Source organism: Rhipicephalus sanguineus, chromosome 1 (assembly GCF_013339695.2).
Source record: "Rhipicephalus sanguineus isolate Rsan-2018 chromosome 1, BIME_Rsan_1.4, whole genome shotgun sequence".
Lineage (NCBI taxonomy): Eukaryota > Metazoa > Arthropoda > Arachnida > Ixodida > Ixodidae > Rhipicephalus > Rhipicephalus sanguineus.
In genome coordinates this window covers 313,276,296-313,299,562 of record NC_051176.1, presented here as the reverse complement: position 1 = coordinate 313,299,562, position 23,267 = coordinate 313,276,296, and the positions used below count along the sequence as shown (strand labels likewise).

The following is a 23,267-nucleotide window of genomic DNA, read 5'->3' as shown; positions in this document are numbered from 1 at the left end:
TACGCACAATAAATTTTTACATAAATGCAAATAATTTCGATACAAAGACGTGCGCGACTTGTATCTACGGAAGGAAAGCAAAAAAAAATTGTTATTGTTTATGATAGCACAAAGGCGCCAACAGATGAACATAGCCGTGCAATTGCTGTTTTCCCGTACAGTTCGCCGGATACGGTCTCTTCTTTTATACTGTAGCATCACGGTTGCCGTTGGACTGAGTTGAAAAGGAATGCCTACTTTGGCAACTCTAAAAGTGGCCAAAGTAGGCATTCCAATTAACTTTGTCACCAAATTTGTAGCCAAATGGGACAGAAGCTATATTATGAGTAGTGCTTTTTTTAATTGAACACTAAATAATACCTTTTGAATGCAAGCAAGACCATAGAAATAGGAGCACAATTTTTCTTCCTCCAGCAAGTACGTAAACAAATGAAAAAGGAACTAAATAAATTCAGTGCACCTGCATACAGTTTATGCATAATAGATAGAGTTTTTGCTAGATACAGAGTAATTTTGGAACATTCCAGTCTAAAGTCACAAAGAATATTAAATGCTGAAGCAGTTTTTCGTTGACGCCGCGGACAGAATTTGATTAGAAGAGTTTACATAATACCCATCCAGCTTCAAACAGTGAAATCTGGATGAAAATGAGCAGCCCAGTCATTTTGTTGCGGACCTCTGTTTCTATGAAGTTCGCACGTGAGCACGCCCTGCACATATGAATTAGAAACTTGCTCGTAGCACCAGCGTAGATGGCGGGCAGCGTGAGCAGCGTACTAGCTACAGGTTTGCTATTGCGCACAACTTCGCTAATTCGTATTGGGAGGCGCGCCACGCGTAAAGTTGGGATGTCTCGATGTGCACCAATCTGCTTGGGGGGGAGGTCGCGCATCCATCATCTGACACGACTGAAAAGCTTCGAAACATGATATTTTTATCTGCGAATAATAAGAAAAATTGCTACCTGATGCGCCAAAACAGGAGTCCAAGAGTAGCCAGAGAGGAGCCATGGAGCCAACCTGAAATTTCCTTGCATAGGGGAGCGCGGATTTGGTTAGGAAGAAAGAACACACGACAGAAAAGACGCTCACTTGCAAAGAGTTCCAAACGAGTGTCTTTCTTCCTAACCAAATCCGCGCTGCCCTATGCAAGATGTCTATCCAACTAGCCCCACAACAAGCCATTCTGAAATTTTCGTTGCAAGACGGGGTCGTAAAGTAGCCAGTTTGGCGCAATGTCGCCACCAGCGGCAATCCTGTGTAGCATGGTGAGTCAAGTGTCCACTGTCAAATCAACACACTCCTGGCTCTCTTTCCTTAAGCAATGGCTGAGAAGGGCAGCACAGGAGCAGATAATCAGAACGCTGAAAAAGCAGACGGAAGGAAGCCTCGTATTGGCGTAGTCTAATCGCGTAGGGTCAATTTCTCCCGTGTAGGCGAACACCTTGAGTAAATTACAAACAAAACAAAAGCCGCGTGCACATCGCATCTTTCTTTGCTTTTCACTCTCCTTTCCCCTGACGGCTCTCCGCAGTTTCGCATTCACCAACCGCTCGCGTCATGTCAGCACGGCCGCGTGTGGTGTCCGGCGCGTCCCACTTCACTGCCGTTAGCGGTTGTTTCCCTGAAGTTGGTTGAACTATAAAACTAGGTTGTACCCCATAGAGTTCCGAACAGCCCATCTTGCCCGGTAACATGAATAACGGGCTCAGACTGCACTAGAAAGCGGAATTTGAGGTATTTAGTGTTGAGCGCTGATTTTGAAAATCGGCATTTATAGGCACTTATAGGCATTTAGGCTCGAACTCCAAAAATAGGCACTATAAAAACACTATAAAAGCCCTTCTCAACATCTAATTCACGCTCATATCTCCATGTGGAGCGACAGACACGCGAGGAACAAAATAGGCATTTGCCTAAAATCCGGTCACTAGTTACGAGTCTCTAGCCTTGGCCTCAAATGCTTGGTGACTTGGCAAATACATGTCCTCGTCTTCTTAGTCTTTCAATCAGCTTGAAATTTTCTTGTGGGGGTGCTATCCCCACCTGTAAGGTTATTTTCGCCCTATGGCGCCTGCGCGTGGTAGTTAGCTTAAACACCGCCGAGCGAGAGTTGGCGCTTTGCTCCCGAGGTCGCGGCAGAGGCGTCGCCTGGCGGGTCATGTGGAGGGGCGCTCTTCCGGGGTTGGGCGCGGCCGTGGACGGTCGACTCCCCCGTGGGAGGTCCGTGGGTAAAATACTGCGGCTCGTGCCGCGGACTCCCGTGGTGAGTCGAACGTCGGCGACGTCACGTTCGCGGTACATTGTACGTGTTATGTCTTATGTGTGTTGCAATGGCATTGAATCGGGTTATTTGTCATGGTACTTCAGTTATTTTAGATTCGGCTGGCGAGCTCACCGTTATGTACAATCTATTAATAAATATTCACGTGTTTGTTGCACGGTGGCGTCTACAGTGTCCGTACATTTTGGAGCAGCTCATTTAGACCCCACGATACACATCGTTCAGCCCACTTGTCATTGCGATGGCTCTATTATAAATTCGATTGATTTTAGGACTCTCTACAGCCACATCACATTTTTAATTGTATATCATTGGTCGTCGATAATTCTAAGCTCAGGTCATGGCACTCTATAGCGACACTTTGCCCTTACGTTAGTAAACACCATCATATCATGAGGAAATCGTGTTGAATTTCGAGCGTTTCTAAAGATACAATTGCCTCTACAAGAGTACATTAGTCTAAATGCTCGGCAGATTTTGTGATTCGCAACCGACAAAACACCTCAATGAGCTGCAGCTCGTTCTGCGCGCCCTCCCACTATTTTCTGGGGGAGGGGGTAGGGGATTAAGCACCGTTTAAATATAATTGTTCTTTACTGTACCTGAAAATGACAATTAAATATTGCTTTCCTACTTCCACTAAGTTAATTTCGTCTTCAGCTGCTTGAACATTTGATCGCTGGAAATTTGACATCGTGAAGACTTGACGTTTTACTCGCAGAATAGACGAGCTATCAAGTATAGTGTGCGAAGAAGCTCGTTTTAAAACATTTCTTCATTTTTGCATTGACAGCACCCCTGCTCTATGCTGTAATGCTGCTGACTTGCTATTGCATGCAGTGTACCTGAATCTATCCGCGATCGTTATCCTTGGACTAGCGAGCTTTTAACATGTTAATCAAAGTGTGCTGCTTGGAGTAGCCAGCTCTGAAAATGTTATTCTAAGTGCCGCAGATAAGAGAATAACTGAAGGCGAAATGTGTGACAACGCCGTGCTTGTTGTTGCTGCAGACGCACCGGATCACATTCACCCAGCGGCGGCGCAGTACGCTGCCCGGCTGCCTGTGCGCATCCCTCGCTGCTCTTTGCCTGACGCTAGGTGCGACGGTGGCCGTCTACTACGGAGGTCAGTGCATTTCAGGAGAGACCTGATAAAGGGACAGTTTCCCGAGAGCAACGCCTTTCTTGTGCTTCATTGTATACATATAACTGCTAGGTCGCTGCACTGCGGGAGAATGAATGGATGTACAGCTCAATCTACGACACACACACACACACGCACACACACACGCACGCACGCACGCACGCACGCACGCACACACACACACACACACACACACACACACACACACACACACACACACACACACACACACACACACACACACACACACACACACACACACACACACACAATCTCTGAGTACGTGATAGCGATTTAGTTATGTGACGGAGCGTCATATCCTGGCATGCGGAAGCGCTCCTCAACTACCCTATAAGATGACACTTTGTTTTTCCACTCCTCGAGTGAAAAAAATCTTGCCGTCTTTCGCTTCAAAATACCAACATTGCAAATGGTACCTCCAAGTGCTCCTAGAGGGAAACTTGTCCATGAACATATCTTCTATGTTGAAGGCCGCTCGAAATTTCTCTTTCACGCCTGTTACATCCGAGTCGTCTTTTATTTCGGAACTAATGGATATTTTTTCTAGTTCTTGAAACATTAGGAGGGGACAGAATGAATGTCTCTACATTTGGCGGAACTCAGCGCATTCGAACACGTATATTTCCAAAAAAGAAATTTACTTTCACCTAAATGAGTACGCGAAATACGACAACAACAACATGTATATCACTGTGCATGTTATGATGACAGTGCAACAGAAAATAATGAGCTGCTTAAAACAATAAGGCAAGGCGTAAGCGCGACGCCATTTCCATGAAAAAGTATCTAAACGAGAAAATATGCTTCACATATTACAAGAAGACCTGTATGCTTCGACATGGTTACATCTGCAAATCGCAATTCAAAATAACACGTGTGAAGCGCAGCACACGACTAAAATGGATTTCAGAATTAAATTCAAGTTATCACGAGGCAGTAATTTTTAGATGTGTTTGTTTTTCGAGATGGAACAGGTTTGAGGCGTATCGAAACGACCAGGCCACGTTGCCGCAAGTTCAGAGGGTCGTGGGTTCTAATGCCGGGCAACTTTTTTCGCGCTTTTCATTCTTTCGTTTCTCGCTTTTTTTTTCAAGCATCCTTCTTGTCGCCCTGTAGACAAGCGATGCGTCTGCAAAACTACTCCTCTTATTGTGCCTCTCACCAAAACTGGAGTTGGCCTCAACGGCACCGCCACTACCTCCAAAATTACGCTTGCAATTTAACTCTCAATTTCCAGCTGAGCAAATTAGCAGACTTGTGATGCGGCGGAGAATAAAGAATTGAAATAATCCACAGCTTCGCCGCAAGGGCGAAACATTGAATGCGATCGCAACAAATTGGTGTGTCATTTGAAGAGAGGCTAGCACCTCACTCCTTCACCAAACGCGGCTGCAGCAAGGAGCGGTCTATGGCTTCAACACAACCATTGCGATGAGAGCACAACACGTAGAAATCGCCACCTGTTGAACCTCTTCTAGAGATAAGCGCGTGAGCACAGGTGACCACTCAGCCGGAGGCGCGCAAACCCGCGACCACAGTGTAACACACCGTGCCCGCGATTAAAGGGGCAACTGAGATGTGAACCGTTTGTGTCCATAGATAGCAGCACTTACGCACCACCACAAGGAGGGAAGTCTGTAAATCTCACCTGGGACGCTATGCAGGATGGCCCGAGCTTCTCGGGAACACCAATTTGCTCCGAGCTCGCACTACGGCGGTCATAACACGAAGACAGTGCGAACCGCGCGATAGCAGCATTGATAAAAACGGCTACAAGAACGCGCATGTCGCCACAAACTCATGCGCGGCATTTGCGGCAGTTTTCAAAGGAACACTATGTGCGAACGCATGAGCGCCGGGACTTAGTGAACATTTGAACAGTGCAGCGACGTCAGCGTGATTGTCGCGCTACCTCTTCGCCAATTCCTTTCGTTCCACCTGAAGCATGGAAATTTCCACCCTCGAAGGCAACAAAGGTGTACACGCAGCTCTCTCGTGCAGCCCGTTCCGCTTATATCGAATATTAGAGACAAATAAATGGGCAAGTTTCTGTTGCTTACAATACTCGTCTGAGTATTTTTCTGCAGCAACGAATCGGTAGAAACAATGTCCTCACATAGAAGCAAAGAGTAGCATTACTCGCCGCAAATGTCACCAGGGGCGCTTGTTTCATGGCGGCAGCACGGCTGTGAGTGGTAGGTCTTGAACGCGGTGAAACTGAATGCGAGACATCGTAGCCACGTGAAGAAATATCCTTTAGTTCTTCGTGCTTGTGCGCATGGTCTGCGCGATTCAGCTAGAGATGAATCGTGCCGCTCGCTGGTGTTGCGGCATGAGCACTGCTCCTTGGCAATTGGCAGCGAGATGGAGCAAAGTCGGCACCTAGCGGCGAGCGGGCGAAACCTCGTAGTGTGGATGCCTCCTTGCGTCATCTGCTAGCCACAATAGCCACACCGTGTTCGCATGTGTGCGTACGTCATGCACGTCCTCAGATTACAGCTTATTCCGTTGTGCTAGCACACTATCAAATGCTTGTACGTATGCTTACACGATATACATAAGCATTTCGCCTTACAAGACTTATGTGCGCTCTAATAAGTGAGTGCGTGCACGTGTCGGTATGACGCTATGTCTAACCATCGTACCGTCCATTCGCCAAAATCATTTCAATGTGGGTACCACTTTGTCGTTCAAGCACACCACATAGTGCATTTGACGTCGTCCTAAACGAAAAAAAGAGCACTAAATATCTAGGTGTGAATGCAGAATTTTAGCGACACCATCCCGTGAAAAGTTGGTGATTTGGAAATCCTCGTGATACCGCAAAGCATGAACTAGCGTCTGCGGAGGCTGGTTAGCGGTAAAAAAGACATGAAGCCACTAATTTCTATAGCAGTACGCGTATTCATGCGAACAGAAAAGCAGAGTGCACAAAGTTCTACTTCATCTAATTACGCAGAAATACCGGCTCTCTTTTTCTGTAGCCGCTAGAGCAAGAAGTAAATACTTAATTGACTCGGTCACGCAACGCTATTTCTATTGTGGTATAGGCAAAACACAATTGAAACATGCGCAAATAAAGCAAGAAAAAACGTCGAGCACAGTGCAAAACACGAAGGTGACCGAAGGCCAGTACCCCATTGATTGGCAGATTGCGCTTCTCTCACGCGTAATAGGAACGTTAGACCGGTTTCGTGCATTCATGTGGCGATGGAGGGCGAATGCATCACCATTAGGCAGCAGTCCACGCGCTTTATTCGCCGACAATCGACTCAAACCGCCTACGGCGGAGCGCCGCTGCGTACGTTTGTATACGCGCCGCCGACCGCCTATCCACACAAACGCGGCGACGGTGCTGCCACCTATAGCCCGATCTCGCGGCGAATAGGAAACGAGGAGGGCGGAACCGATCTTCGTCATGGGCGTTTGTCAATCAAACTGGTTGACACGCGAACTCGGGCACAAACTCGTAAATTCTGAGAAGGCCCCAGTTCAACTCGTCACTGTCATAGTGCCGGTGTGAATGTCGTGCGTTTCATGCGGTGGACACTAAGCAGCTGCGTCTTTACAGGTAAAATAATTTGGTGAGCTTGGACTACTTGTGGAAGGCTGGAGCCATCAGAGGAGCTTGTGATCACCTAGCTTCTTTCAGCTGTTTACGTGGCTCAACTTCAACTCAATCTGCTCGGTGTGCTTCGTTGGGAAGACCGCGTCAGCTCGGTCTCAATGCGGATGGTATATATTTGCCAGGTCTTAATTAGTGAGGTCCTAATTAACGCGATATTTACGAGTTCTGTCTTAATTGGAATAGTTTTAATTAACCCGGCATCAATAAAGTCAGACTTAAATAGTTAGGTGTTACTTAGAATGGGGCTAATTAGCGCAATCAGCATGCAGCAAAAGATTACTGCATTCTTCAAAACATACTAAATAAGCAGAAATTCACAGTCAAATAAGCTACATTGCAAATGAAAGCGTGCAAATTTCATTACAACTGCTAAGGTTTTATTTAGCTCCTGATAACAAGTTCCAACACAACTATTTCAGTTTAGCGACCTTTCACTTTTACGAATTTTTTCCTGGGTCTCTTCAAATTCGTTCAAGTGAAGTTTCACTGCATATATATACGGATCATTCCGTATCAAGTGTACCAGGTAAATTTTCGACTATCTTCGATCGTGCTGAAATAAATTGGGCTGGTATATGTCAATGTCAGATGTAGTTATTGAGGCGTTATATTTCGGAAAAAAAAATTGTGTTGGGCAGAGGGCGCTTTGAACTTGGGACACGGAAGTGAAACTGTGTCGTACATAAAAATTGATATAAAATCACTGGTTTGAGCCATTACTATGAAACAATTTTATTCTTAATTTCAGGGCGCTGCTCTTTCATGACTATGACAGTTCATTCGTTTTTCTTTCAGCTTTCATTATTTTTAGCCTAGACGAAATGTCGCAAGATGCTGCATGTTTAGCATTTCTTAGAAAGAGCAGCGATTTTTCCGCGAGTAATATATTCACACTGATGGCTCTGCAGGTTCCTATAGTAAGTGATAAAAATACTGCGGGATTGAAAGAAGAAGAAATGTTGCTACAATATTGTGACAAATTTGAAAAAAAAAATAGCGTTTTAACCCATATTGCGGCTTCATTTTCACAATGTGGCGGTCCAAGTAAAAATATGACTTTTGCATCGTTCTGTAATATGTTTTGTCGGTATGACGTACAGGAAGTTTGAAAATAGTAGTTTTTGTTTTAAGCGAGAAAATATTTTCCAACTGAACAACCACAAGGTCGTACAGTTTTCCTTTGCCTCGCCTTCACTGCATAGCACGTCAGCGCAGAGTTCCAGCGGAGCCCTTTTCGCAGCAAATAATGCAAGCCATAGAACTGCTTGGCACTTCTTTTAGTAATACTGCTGCATATAACGTCAAAAATGGCAATAGGGCTAAAAATATGGAACGGTACTATCCCCTTGGACCATTAAAGGGCAGGCAATATTGAACCGCTACATCGTCCAAAGGGGCATAATTAAAATGTGGTCAATGGCCTGCAGAGCTGTTCCAGGGCGTCGTGTTTGGCTTCTGATAATTAAGATACATGGTCTTGCGCAATTATTAACGGCATAATTAACGGCATAAGTAAGCTATAGCTTGTTTAAGTTGTTTTTATGATCTTTCAGGTATAAGCCAACGCGTGCCCTATACCTGAAAGATCATAAAAACAAGTTAAGCAAACGCTAGCATAATTATGCCGTTAATTATTACGTAACACAGTGTATCCTAATTATCAGAAGCTAAACACGACGCCCTAGAACAGCTCTGCAGGCCATTGACTACATTATAAGTCTGCCCGTTTGGACGATGAAGCGGTTGATTATTGCCTGCCCTTTGATGGTCCGTACCTTTCCATAATTTTAGTACTATCGCCATTTTTGACGTTATATACAGTAGTATTACTAAAATAAGTGTCAAGCAGTTGTATGACTTGCATTATTTGCTGGGAAAAGGCGCCCGCTGGAATCCTCCGCTGACGTGCTATGCAGTGAAGGCGAGGCAAAGGAAAACTTTGTACGACCTTGTGGTTGTTCAGTTAGAAAATTTTTTCTCGCTTAAACCAAAAACTACTCTTTTCAAACTTCCTGTACATCATACCCACAAAGCATACTATACAACGATGCAAAAGTCATATTTTTACTTGGACCGCCACGTTGTGAAAATGAAGCCGCAATATGGGTCAAAACGCTATTTTTTCCAAATTTGTCACAATATTGTGGCAACGTTTCTTCTTCTTTCGATCCCGCGGTATTTTTATCACTTACTATAGGAACCTGCAGAGCCCTCAATGTGAATATATTACTCGCGGAAAAATTCCTGCTCTTTCTAAGAAATGCTAAACATGCAGCCTCTTGCGACATTTCGTCTAGGCGAAAAATAACGAAAGTTGAAACAAAAAAGAATGAACTATCATAGTCATGAAAGAGCAGCGCCTTGAAAGGAAGAAAAAAATTGTTTTATAATAATGGCTCAAACCAGTGATTTCATATAAATTTTTATGTATGACACAGTTTCACTTCCGTGCCCCAAGTTCGAAGCGCCGTCTAGGCAACACAAATTTTTTTCTCGAAATATAACGCCTCAATAACTACTTCTCACATGCACACATACCAGCCCAATTTTTTTCACCATGATCGGAGATGGTCGGAAATTTACCTGGTACACTTGATATGGAATGAGTCATATATATATATATATATATATATATATATATATATATATATATATATATATATATATATATATATATGTTATAGTGAGCGAGAGAGACAACATCCGTTCATGGGGCAAGCTGTTCTTTCTGTCTCTGGTGGGCTGCACTGACTGTTTTGTCGGCCACGCTGGAACTTCGCATGGAAATTTGTTAAATATAATTCCGGTGGCCGAAGCTGGCTATGTCTCCGTGGTCGTTCGCTATGTCGCTGTAGACGCTGGGGCTTGGCTTGAACCTTTGCCGATGACCATTCTGGGGGATGACATTGACTGTGTCGTGGTGGTCTACGACCTTGGCCACGCTGAGACTATGCAGAGAAAGCTGTTTCATTCTCCTCTGGTGGATGAAGTTGGCAGTGTCGCGGTAGTCCAAGTTCTCTGACATGATGCGGCTTGGGAAGGAATTTTCTCGCGAAGGTTCTGGCGGGCGGCTCTGACTGTATTGGCATGGTCGTAGGTTGATCCCGAAACGCTCAGGGTTTCACTTTCTGTACATTGGCGCTGCGGCCGCTCCGAGCACTCCCCTGTTCTAGTACACTCTAACTGAAGCTAGTGTAGTAACGTTGAGGAAAGCGGGCACCTGATTCCGCCGCGAGGACACTTGACGTCACGGCTGTCGATGCGCAGCTCGCAATAATCCAAAGCGCAACCAACTGTTTATCGGAATAGTCGCGTCCTCCGAGTGGCATTTCGATGTTTTCGTCTTTTCCCCCCGTTTTCTTTGTTCAGAATCCCTCTCAGAGAACAGTAGCCCTGCCATGTAACACACTTCTTACATAAGCCCAGTTTCTAGCAGTAAAAAAATAGCTTTGACGGACCACATATCCACAGATAAAGCCGATGAACACGCATAAATCTCCTTGCGTCAGTATAAGGCGCCTCACACAATGATTGTCTTTTTCAGTTCGCTTCTTGGAGGGAGAAAGGACCACAGGTACGCCTGCTGCACGACTTCACCTTGGTATGCCAAGAACTGAATACGCAACTTGTCGATTTCCTGGAATTTGTGTAAACATCGCATGCCATAGATGAATATTCTGCGCCGTGCAGTCACTGGAGATTATGTCTCCCAGTGCCATAAAACTTTGTTCCAATCGGTCCAGCTATTGCCTCACGGCGCACCACGGTGGTCTAGTGGTTGTGGTGCCCGACTGGTAGCCCGAAAGTCGCGGGATCGAATCCCAGCCGCGGCAGCCGCACTTTTGATGGAGGCGAAAGTGCTTGAGGCCCGTGTACTTATAATTTGGTGCACATTAAAGAACCCCAGATGGTCGAAATTCGCGGAGTCCTCTACAACGGCGTCCCCGATAATCATATCGTGGTTTCGGTCGTAAAACCCTAACAATTTTCTTGTTATTTATTGTTGCCTCACGGATGCATTTGTGCTTTCCACATGTACTTGAGTGGGCAGAATCGGAGTTAGCTAATGACATATAGGTAACAAGGACTATATTTCAGGGGTACGCAGCTGTTTGTTGTAAAGGTACTTTTTATGGGCTGCAAGCGACTACAGTGAGAAGTTCCTGACCAGCACGATTTAGAGCCTATGTAATGACAATTGTGGCAGACCGTTAAAAATATCCATACTCTCATAGATGCCATCCCGCCTGTGTTTCTCAGTATAACTGGGAATTTCGATGGTGTTGGTTGTCCGTTTTCGTGAATAGCCTGTTGTTGTTGCTAGTTTGTCGAAAAGGTACGAAAAGCAAAAAAAGAAAAAAAACCCCAATATTTTCGATTGCAGCAAAAATATGACTGAAACGTTATCTATTATTTCGTTTTTGGAGTGAAGCCGAATATCTTTTATCGATGGAGGGGAAAATGTGGCAATCTAGAACAGCCGAGGTGAGCATCAGTGCGTATCTCAGGCACGGATTCGAAATTGTGTTGAAATGTGGAGAGGAACTAAAGGAGCCGGATATAGTAACGCAAGTGGCCCCTGGTGTGCCAGCCACACAGGTCAGGACATTCTCGGCTCTCAAGTTTTTTTTTATCAGAACAACGTTCTCGCATATCACTCGATGGCATGCTCCTTCTGAGGTCATGTTCATTCCCTTGAAGCAAAGTATTCATCCTGATCAGAGAATTCGCAACTCACTTAAGAGAAAAATAAATACCATGTTTCATCGGTCCTTTAATTCGAAATTTTTTTGTATGGAAATATAAACTGCGACGAAACGTTTTTTTCCTCCAGGAAGAGCGAATAAAAAATGTAAGCGCACCATAGTAACAGAACACAGAAAAAAATGAGGGTCAATAGCAAATGGGCGATAAGAAAAAAAAAAACAAATATTTGATGACAGCAACAGCAGCCAACACGTGGCCTTATATGAGGCGAGCAAGTCCAATATTGTGACGCCCGCTTCTTGTTTTATTTTGACGTATTCGCGTTTGACCCGCAAGTACAGTTAACAACGCTCGACGCAGACCGCGCCGCAGCGTTTGAGAAGCTTCGCGATTTTAGTAGATCAGTTTGTTAAGATTGCGCGCAGGACGGCAATAGTCTAGATTATTCCAGAGCTTGCGCGACCACCAGTGATAAGACTGGAAAGTTTGATGCGTGATGTATTAAAGGACGGCGCGTCCCAGCCATGATCTGTTTTCTGACGGTCGACGCTCTGTTCGCCGCTATCAGTGTACAGTGTGTATTGCTGTAGTTTGACTTTCAGTTTCCCGGCCACAAGTTTGACCAAATAAAGAGATTCATCTTGGACACGCCGACTGCTGCCTTCGTCGACGTCACGACTCCATGACATCTGGTGGAGGTGCTCCCCGTTTCATGTACCGAACGCCCCCCTCCAGCCTTGAGCCAAGCCCACGTCGCGAAGAAGACACCGACACCGTCAGCGATAGTCGAGCCAGCCGCACACTGAAAGGACTACCCCCCCCCCCCCCAAACAATACGGACCCCTACCGCGCAAGCCCAAAGCCACAGCGAAGAAGAAAACAGGTACGACAACGGCCGCAGCGTCCCCTGCCTTGATAGTGATGCAGCCGCCCAGGGAGCCGCAGACATTCAGTAGTTCTCCGTGTGGACACCCCGAATCCTGGCTGGAGACGTTCGAAAGGGTCGCAACATTTCAACCAATCAATCCATCATGTTTTTATTTTCGTTCTACGTTTACACGATAAAACGAAAAAAAGTGGCAAGAGAAAAAGCATTTAACAACCGAAACGCCGCGAATCAGCCGTATAACATCGAACCGAATCAGCCGTATAACATCGCAGCTGCAAAAATTCCACCATGTCGTCAGTGCACTGCCGCCTGCTGCAGCAGAAGAGGTCTCCGACATACTGGTTTCCTTCAGGACGAACCTCCCGGCAGCTCCCTACGACGAACTCAAGGCAGCACTGCTCGAAAGAACCGCTGCATCGGAACGGACACGAATTCAACAGTTGCTCTCAACTGCGGAGCTCGGCGACCGGAGGCCCACGCAGCTGCTTCGTCAGATGATGCGGTTCCTCGGTTCGCGCGCCCACGCAATGGACAATGCTGTGCTACGCGAGCTGTTTCTCCAACGCTTGCCGTCCAACGTGCAAATGGTGCTGGCCACCGCTTCCACTATGGATTTACCGTCACTCGCCGCACTCGCCGACAAAGTCATGGAAGTGGCGACGCAGCACTTGCAAGTCGCTGCCGTCAGCACTCCTTCTACACGACCCCCGTCGTCATGTGCTGCTTCTAATTTGACAACCGCTACCACCTCGCCTTCCCACATCGACCACCTCTGTGACAGGCTCGAAGAAATAATCGTGGCAGCCACGCGACAAGACTATGCTCCACGCCGTTCGCGACAACGTGGCCGATCCTCAACCCCCCACCGTGCCGGGGAACGTGATCGGAGTGAGTCTACAGGCCCAAGATTGTGCTACTACCATCGCCGTTTTGGAGCCGAAGCCCGCCACTGCCTGTTGCCATGCGCTTGGACGGGAAACCCGCCGGCCGACCACTAGCGGCGACAAGCGGTCAGGGCCTCGAGAAATGTCGCCTCTTCCACGTCGCCGATCACACCACAGGACAGAAATTCCTCATCGACACCGGAGCCCAGGTCAGCGTCCTTCCTGCAGCAAGGTCAGAACGTACTTTGCCTGCCATTTTATACCTTCAAGCTGTAAATGGCACTCGCATTCTTGTGTACGCACAACGTTCCCTCACGCTGAACCTTCGCAGACTGTTCCGGTGGGTGTTTTTAGTCGCCGACGTCGGGTCCGCAATAATAGGGGCCGATTTTCTTGCCAAGCATGGGCTCCTCGTCGACCTCAGACACAAACGTCTCCTGGACTCAGCCACGAGCCTGTCTGTCCAAGGCATCGCTGCGGGCGCAACTACTGACGTGGCACCATCCTGCGCTGCAGTAGCCTCAGAACCGTTCGCCGCCTTGATAAATGAATTCCCATTCCTGACATCACCACCAGATTGGACTCAACCTGTTGCTCACGACATTCAGCACCATATAATAACATCCGGCCCACCTGTTTTCTGCCGTCCACGGCGCCTTGCCCCCGACAAGCTCAAAGTGGCCCGTGCTGAGTTCGAGCACATGTTGGAACTTGGCATAATTCGACCGTCATCCAGCAGTTGGGCATCCCGCTTCCACCTGGTCCCTAAAAAGTCAGGTGACTGGAGACCATGCGGAGACTACCGGCTCCTGAACACCAAGACCGTCCCTGACCGGTACCCGCTGCCCAACATCCAAGATTTCACCTCTGCTCTGCACGGTGCCACAATATTTTCCAAAATCGATCTTGTTCGTGCATACCACCAAATCCCCGTGGCTGAAGAAGACATCCCCAAAACAGCCATAACGACACCATTCGGGCTTTTCGAATATCTGCGTATGCCATTCGGACTCCGAAATGCTGCGCAAACTTCACAGCGCTTCATTGACACAGTGACACGCGGACTACCGTTCGTGTTTGCCTACGTCGACGATTTGCTTGTAGCAAGCTCGTCCTTCGAAGAGCATGTGCAACACCTCCGGCTTCTCTTTGACAGGCTGGCAATTGTCAATTTGACAGTTGTCATCAACAGCGGGAAGAGTGAATTCGGAGTGCACGCTCTTGCATTCCTCGGCCATTATGTGGACACCAACGGCATCCGCCCACTTCCCGACAAAGTGAATGCAATTGTAGAGTTTCCCAAGCCGACATCGCTTACCAAGCTCCGCCAGTTTCTTGGTCTGGTGAATTTTTACCGACGCTTCGTAAGAAACTGTGCCGCGCTACTGGAACCGCTCGATCGTTTGCTTTGCGGCAAACAGCAGTCTGCCACACCACTAGCATGGGACAGTGCCGCGGAGGACGCCTTTCTTTCAATTAAGCGTGCCTTGGCCGAAGCCACCCTCCTCGTTCACCCAAATCCGGACTCTCCATTGGCGCTCATGACCGACGCATCGAGCTCGGCGGTGGGAGCGTTTCTTCAACAAGAAGTTGATGGAGAGTGGCAACCTCTTGCCTTCTTCTCTAGACGCATGAACCCCGCCCAAACCTGCTACAGTGTGCTCGGCCGCGAACTCCTCGCCATGTACCTGTCCGTGCGCCATTTCCGCCACCTGCTCGAAGGCCGATTGTTCACCATCTACACCGATCACAAGCCCCTGACCTACTCAATCGGTCGTTCCGAGTCCACATACACTCCACGCGAGGTACGCCAGCTTTCCTTCATATCGGAGTTTACGACGGACATTCGACACATCAGCGGCTGTGATAACGCCCCGGCGGACGCTCTCAGCCGCGTGGACGCCGTCACGCGCAGTCGTTCGAACAGCTTGACAGCCTCGTTTCCATTCAACCTCCGAGAGCTCGCAACAGCGCAAGAGAGCTGTCCGGACTTGACATATCTGCGCAACGCGACGACCTCTCTGCAACTGGAGCCAGTGACCTTTCAGAGCGTACCCATTGTTTGTGATACCTCCACCTCAGGAGGCACACCACGGCCATTTCTACCCGTCGCCTTTCGCAAGCAAGCCTTCAACTCATTGCACAATCTCGCCCACCCTGGAATTCGAGCAACGCAAAAGCTCATCGCGGCTCCATTCGTCTGGCCTCGCATGAACGCGGACGTTCGCGATTGGGTGCGCGCGTGTGCACCTTGCCAGCGTGCTAAAGTTCACCGCTACCCGGTACCGCCACCCCGCCGCTTCCTGCAACCTGATGAACAGTTCGCGGTGGTGCACGTTGACATTGTCGGACCGCTTCCACTTTGTCAAGGCCACCGGTATTTGTTGACATGCGTTGACCGCTTCACCCGGTGGCCCGAGGCAGCGCCACTTGCTGACATTAAGCAGCCACAGTCGCCGAAGCGTTCGTCTCCACTTGGGTTGCACGGTTTGGCTGCCCGACAACAATACTCACTGACCGTGGCCGTCAGTTTGAGTCATCGCTCTTCGCAGAACTTCTAAAGCTCCTCAGAACGGCCCATTTGAGAACAGCTGCTTACCACCCCCAAACAAACGGCCTCGTCGAACGCTTTCATCGGCACCTCAAAGCGGCATTGACAGCGCACGGGTCCCGAAACAAATGGGTCGAGACACTTCCCCTCACTCTTCTGGGCATCCGATCGGCATACAAAGAAGAGCTGTCGGGAGCCACAGCAGAGCCTGTTTATGGCACCACACTTCGCCTCCCCGGCGACTTTTTCGACGCCACAGCAACCCCAAGTGCTCCTACAGCCAGCGAATACGTGAGGCTGCTTCGCACAGCTTTCCGGAATCTCCGACCGCAGCCGACGCGTCCAAACCCAGCCCGGGCAGCTTACATCATGCCAGACTTGGAAAGAGCATCACACGTGTTTGTGCGGTACGGGCCTGTGCGTGCTTCGCTGCAGCCTCATTACCTCGGACCCTTCCCCGTGCTGGAGCGCCTCCCCTCGAACTTTGTGGTGGACATGAATGGATCGCGTGAGACTATAGCACTCGAGCGGCTGAAGCCAGCGTACAGTGAAAACGCGGTCTCTTCTGTTTCGGCGTCTTGCCCCACTGCGCCCTGCTCCCCTCTGTCCCTTTGTCACTCAGCCCAATCCCATCCTGCGCTCAGGGTTCACTGGGGCCCGCTTTGACCGCGGCAATTGTAATCGTTCGTCGCAGTGGCCTCCTCACTTGGGGGGGGGGGGGGGGGAGCTCTGTAGCGCATCCTCTTACGTCGCGCCCCGAAACCGGCGCCTGCGGCATCGCAAGGACACAAAATAAAAACTCTCTTGCTAAGCCGCCGACGCCGGTCGGGCGGCGCGGGGAAGAGGGGACAACTGGAACCGCGCTCCTTCTCTCCTATTTCTCCTCTTTCCCTTTCGCATCGCCCCGCGCGCCTGCTCGCGCTTTTGGGAAACAATAAACAGTTCCTAACCAGATGTTGTAGCTCTCGGTTCCTCCTGCGCGCGCTCTACACAGCCATACAAGCCACCGCCGGACCACCGCCTACCACCCTCAGACCAATGGCCTCACCGAGCGTCTAAAGACCATCGCCGACATGCTTGCTATGTACGTCGACGTCGAGTACAAGACGTGGGATGCCATCCTTCCGTACGTGACCTTCGCATGCAACACGGCAGTACAAGAAACGACGCAGTTCTCGCCGTACAAGTTGGTCTACGGAAGGAGCCCGGCAACGACGCTCGACGCAATGCTGCCAGCTACCACCGACGAAGACAATATCGACGTCGCCACTTATTTGCAACTTGCCGAAGAAGCTCAACAGCTCGCCCGCCTGCTTATCAAGAACCAGCAGAGGATCGACAGCCATCACTATAATCTTCGGCGACGCCACATGGAATACCAGCCAGGTGACCGTGTGTGGGTCTGGACACCGATACGCCGACGTGGACTCAGTGGAAAGCTTCTTCGGCGATACTTCGGGCCACACAAGGTGCTACGACGTCTCGGTGCACTGGACCACAAGGTTGTTCCGGACGGTATCACAAACTCTGGCGCACAGCACGACCTGAAGTCGTTCACGTCGTGCGCGTTGAGGAACTTGTGGACTCTGATTTTGCTTGCTTCATTGTTGTTCTTTCACGTTACATTCATTTTTACTTCCATCTTCTGTATTGAGCATCGGGACGATGCTTTTTCAGAGGGGGCCATTGTCACGCCCGCTTCTTGTTTTATTTTGATGTATTCGGGTTTGAAACGCACGTATGGTTAACAACGCTCGACGCATACCGCGCCGCAGAATTTGAGAAGCGTCGCGATTTTGGTAGATCACTTTGTTAAGATTGCGCGCAGGACACGAATAGCCTTGATTATTCCAGAGCTTACGAGACCACCAGTGATAATTCTGGAAATTTCGATGCCTGATGTATGAAAGACGACACGTCGCAGCCATGGGGTGCTATGCAGGATGGCCCAAGTTTGGCGAAACTCGGAATCTTTCCGAGCTCTGGCGACACCCCCTTTTGAACGCGCTAAGAGTACAAGAAGGTGAAATCCATCCTTTAGAATAATCAGCACTGCGGTCTCTGAGATTAGTTCCGAGCGAGCGCCTTACAACACCGCGGCTAGAGCTAATCGCCGAGGCCACGTGTATAATCACCATGGTTGGTCTGTACATCCTAGCGCGTTGCTCGGCCGGCGCGCGCCCCCTTGGTCCTCTTCTTCTTCGTCTGCTCGCTCCCCGAGCATGTGCGCGCGGCTGATTAGCTAATTGGCTGGGCGGTATACCTATCTAAGTCAAGGCATGCTATGACGAAGCTGGTTAAACCAAATCATGCTAAGGCCGAGCTACTTAAGCCACGTCTCACTGAGAACATGCTAATGAAGCCGTGTAAATCTAAGAATAAGCTGATTAAGACCATGCTAATTAGGAACCTGTAATTAAAGCCAACATAATCAATACCTTACTCACCGAGATCGCGTTAATTAGGATCGTGCTAAATAGAATTATGCTAATTACCGTTATACGAATTAAAACATTGCCGAATAAACCAGAGTAATTAATGCCGTGTTGATTAAACATTAACAATTAAGAAAGGACTATTCAATATCATGTTAAGACCTACCTCATCAATAGCACCAGTATTGAGACCGAACTCACACGGTCATGACTCCGAAGCAGACCAAGCATACTGAGTAGACGAGCCACGTAAAAAGCCGGAAGAAGCTAGGTGATCACAAGCTCCTCCGATGGCCCAAAGCCTTGCACAAGTAGTGCAAGCTGACCAAATTATTTTACATGCAAAGAAGCTGCTGAGTAGCGTCCACCGCATGAAACACTTGCCAGGCCCACCGGCACTATGACAGTCACGAGTTGAACTGGGGCCTTTTCAGAATGAACGAGTTTGTGCCCGAGTTCGCGCGTGAATCAATTTGATTGACAGACGCCTGTGACGAAGATCGGGTCCGCCCACCGCGTTTGCTCTTGCCGAGGACCAGTGCTCACGACGCCACGCCAGCGAGCGGCACGATTCATCTATGAGCCTAATCGCACAGACTATGCACACACGCACGAAGAACTAAAGGTGATATCATCACGTGGCTACGATGTCACGCATTCACTTTCACCGCTTTCATGACGTACCACTCACAGCTATGAAGCAAGCGCCCCTGATGGGATTTGCGGCGAGAAACGTTACTATTTACTTGTTTGTGAAGACATTGTTCCTACCGATTCGTTACTACAGAAACATCTTCAGACGTGTAATGTAAGTGTAGCAAAGCTCTCCATTTATTGATCTGTAATATTCCAGAGAAGCGAAACGAGCTGCTCCACAGTGCTTCGTGTGCGCCCTCGTTGCCTTCGAGAGTGGAAATTTCCATGTTGCACGTGGAATAAAAGAATTTTCCGAAAGAGGACAAACGCCCACGAACACGCCCGTGGGAGGCGCGATGATCAGTTCGCAAAAAGATAGCTCGACAATCACGCTGACGTCGGTGCACTGTCAAAATGCTGTCAGAGTGGCGGCGCTGACGCGTTCGCGCGCGGTGTTCCTTTAAAAACCACCGCAAATGCCGCACATGCGCTTGTGACACCGTGCTCGTTCTTGTAGCCGTTTTTATCAACGCTGTTATCGCGTGCTCCACACTGTCCAAGCACTGTCTTCCTGTCATGACCGCCGTAATGCGAGCTCGGAGCAAACGCGTGTGCCCGAGCAGCTCGGGCCATCCTGCATAGCACACATGATCAGTTTTTCGACGGCCGACGCTCTGTTCGCCGCTATCAGTGTACAGTGCGTATTGCTGTATTTTGACTGTTTCCCGGCCACAAGCTCGGCCAAATAAAGAGTTTCATCTTGGACGCGCTGACTGCTGCCTTCGTCGACGTCACGACTCCGTGACAATATGGTAGCACGGTGCCACTGGTGGCTCGCTGCGGTGATCTCTGCCGAAAATGTGCCGGAATCCTGCCGCGTATCCGTCTCGCCCATGATTGTCACTTTCCACCACACTTGTCCACACCGACACTTCTTGAAGAATTCTGCTGGCCGGAGCGAAAAATCCTGCTCCCGCAACAACGTTTATCCCTCCGTCGGAACGGCTACCCAACCCTGCCTGGTCAAGCGAGTATCGCGACAATCACGCTGAACGAGGGGGAGGGGGGTGGAGGTTGAAGAAGACGAAAAAAAAAAAATCGCCAGGCCTGCGCGGAACACGCAGCACAGTCACAGCGAAAGCTGGAAGAGCGCCATTTCTAGAGCCCTTTATAGACCGTTGCATCAGGCGAGGAGGACCGGACTGGCAACCAGCGCTTTTCTCCTTTCTGGCTCGTGCGCGACGGCGCGGAGTGTGCGGGCTGGTGCTTGGATGAGTGGCGATTTCGAACAATTTTTGCGTGTTTTAGGTCGACCTACGGATTATGTTCTCTTTTATTGCGATGTCAGCCAGCGAAAGGTCAACGAGAAACCACTGTGCCGTTTTTGGTGTTCTAACAACTATAAAAAAGAAACTGCTGTCAGAAGAAGTATGCGACGTGCATCAGCAAACGCGGAGTGTTTGCGGTTGGGCGCACTCTTCAAGGTACATCGTTTGTGTTAAGTTACAGGTTCTAAATCGGCAAGTGCCGCAATATATCCAGAATTCCCATTGTTCCACGCAGTCGAATGTCAATCAAATATGACCAGATTTGCGAACAAATATAAACTGTCAACTGTCCGACAAACTGTCCGGTAAAGTGCAAAACATCAAAGTACCACTCGAGTAGCCACCTGAGTTGTTTTATTATTATAGTTTAATATGATGTGTTTGGTCTAACAATTAGTTTCGTAGCTCGGCCCAACACGGTGATCGCTGCAGTTGATGTATACCGGTATTAGCGCAGACGAGAAACCTTTCACTTCGCGGCGGTATAACCGGCATCATAGATTTAATTATTGCTCTGTACCAGCCTTGTAAAACCCGAACATTCAATGAACACTACATCAAAAGGACGTGGCGAGATCTTTGTCATGAGGTTACAACTTCCGTAAGACAGCGGGGTGTATCGTATACGATGAGCAATATGAAAGCCGAATAGTAAAAAAAACTAAACAAAAAAAAAATTCTGTCGCTCCGTGTATAGAACAACTACCTCAAGAAGACAAATTTTTACGTGGTCAAGAACCGTTTCTGACAAGTCGCGCAATTATATACAACATAGTTTATCCTCTTCTAAGCGCGATACAAAACCACGTCGTTACGCTTGTCCACTGTTTCTTGAACTGCCAATTTTGCTGCTTAGCTTTGCGAACGACAGCAAGAATTTCGCAAGAACAGTACATCTGGTATGTGAACTTATAAAACCAAACAAAACGAAAACGCGAATCACCTCTGATGCCGATCAAACGCTCGAGCCCGGGCGCGCTTCGTGCCTTACCCGCAGAAGAAACTCTCTGACTATCTTCATCTTATCGCCGCCTAAATCCAATCAAATATCCCGACTCTTAAAAGAAAAAAGAAAAAGAAGCGCGCCGGCATGTGAACATCAGCATCGTTTTTATGTACCAGCACCTCCCTGTAAACAGCTCTAACTTGGTCCACACCGGTGGGCAATAAACGAGCGAATAATGAACGGTCACTTAAAAGTTGACAAACAAGATTGGCAACTGTTTGTGAGCAACAAACAGATGCCGCGCCATGAAATCGAGACTGCGTGTTCACGCACGACCGAATGTACTAGCGATAGTCGGTGCGAAAGCATAAACATACCGTGAATAAAAAAATAAAACATGGTTGATCCCTCCGTCATAGGAATGGGATTAAAACGAAAGTAAAGCGTGCCCTTACAGAAGTAACTGAATGTTTACTGTACATTGATATCAGAGTGTTTGCACAGTGTATATTGTTGTCTGGCAGTTATTGCACCGTTTAACGTGGATGCACCCACTTTGATGATTGGTGGTACATCTCCATCCCGACGACTAACATCCATGTTAAATGATTAAACAAACCCTTGTTGTAGCCGTAGTAGTTAACGGTGAAAGCGTAATCAGAGAACGAGGTGTGATGCCAGAAGAGTGCCGCATATTAGACGCAGAACTTGGTCGCCATCCCACGGCATGTTAAAATGTGATTGAACACCACGGCCGGACTAGAGGGAAACGCAAAGCGCGTCGTGCCCCCCCCGGCCGCGATTTTTCTCGGGGCGAGCGCGTGAGAGGGGAACGCGGTGTAACAGCCAGGTGAGGCAGGCGGGCGTCGCAGAGCTATCTTTGGTTTGGATTAGCGTGATACTATGAGCGAGGCCGACGCATTTACGACGCTTGGGCTAAGATCGCCACCTCGTGGTGTGTTAAGGCATCGACAACATTGAACTTCCATTGAAAACGCGCCGAATAGGACGGACGTGTAACGCGTTGCAGGTATTAATCGCGGAGGCCACAGTAATGACGAATTACTTAACTTTACCGCTCCCAGAGGGCAACACCACCCCGCCGACCGAGAGAGTGGTAGATATAAAAGGCGCGTTTGTAAAGCCTCACGCAGTGGATAGCGTGTCCGGCATCTGTTGTTGCGGACAGAGCGGTCGTGGGTTCGATGTCCGTTGACGGAACTTTTTTTCTTTGCCATCTGATGGCGTAAATTTTTTCGACGTCATGAGCGCGCAATTAGCACGTTGTTGAAAGTAGCGCAGTTAGATGCCATTTGAACATGCCTACTTCACTTCACCTCTTCACTTCACTTTTATTTCCTTAAAGGCCCCCTCAAGGGGGGTAACATAAGGGGTGGGTTTACAAATGAGTGACATATATACATACTAATAATAAATACACAATTATACATACAAAAATTATACATAAACAATAATACATACATTCATAAAATATGCACAATAACCACATATGCATATAATTAGTAGCCACATATAAACATAAGAATAAATTAGTGCTTAAGCTTTTCAGCAATGATGATGGGCAGGTGATATCAACGGTAGAACGGGTCAGGCCGTTCCACTCAGTCGATGAACGGCAAAAAAAGGAGGCCTACATACGCCTCATTGACATTTTGACAATTAGGCGAGTACTTGTCGAGTTAGAAATATATTTATGACTAATTAATTAAACCTCATTAAAGAAAAAAATAACAGTGGCTACTCCACTGTACAAGGAGCAATATGCTGTACGTTTGCTTCGCGTAACGCCGTTCC

The 23,267-nt window shown here is 48.3% G+C and overlaps 1 protein-coding gene and 1 long non-coding RNA gene across 2 annotated transcripts in view; both read left to right on the top strand.

Annotated features, from left to right (window-relative positions):
* The window catches only part of LOC125756919 (uncharacterized), a 496,701-nt gene that overhangs the window by 46,800 nt on the left and 426,634 nt on the right, over window positions 1-23,267 (top strand). The gene's annotated exons all lie outside the window — the stretch shown is intronic.
* LOC119383530 (atrial natriuretic peptide-converting enzyme) overlaps window positions 1-23,267 on the top strand; it is a 283,080-nt gene that overhangs the window by 19,421 nt on the left and 240,392 nt on the right. The window contains exons 2-3 of the mRNA XM_049411982.1: window positions 3,295-3,409; window positions 10,621-10,650. Coding sequence (XP_049267939.1) covers window positions 3,295-3,409; window positions 10,621-10,650 — 145 coding nt within the window. The remainder of the gene's footprint in view (window positions 1-3,294; window positions 3,410-10,620; window positions 10,651-23,267) is intronic.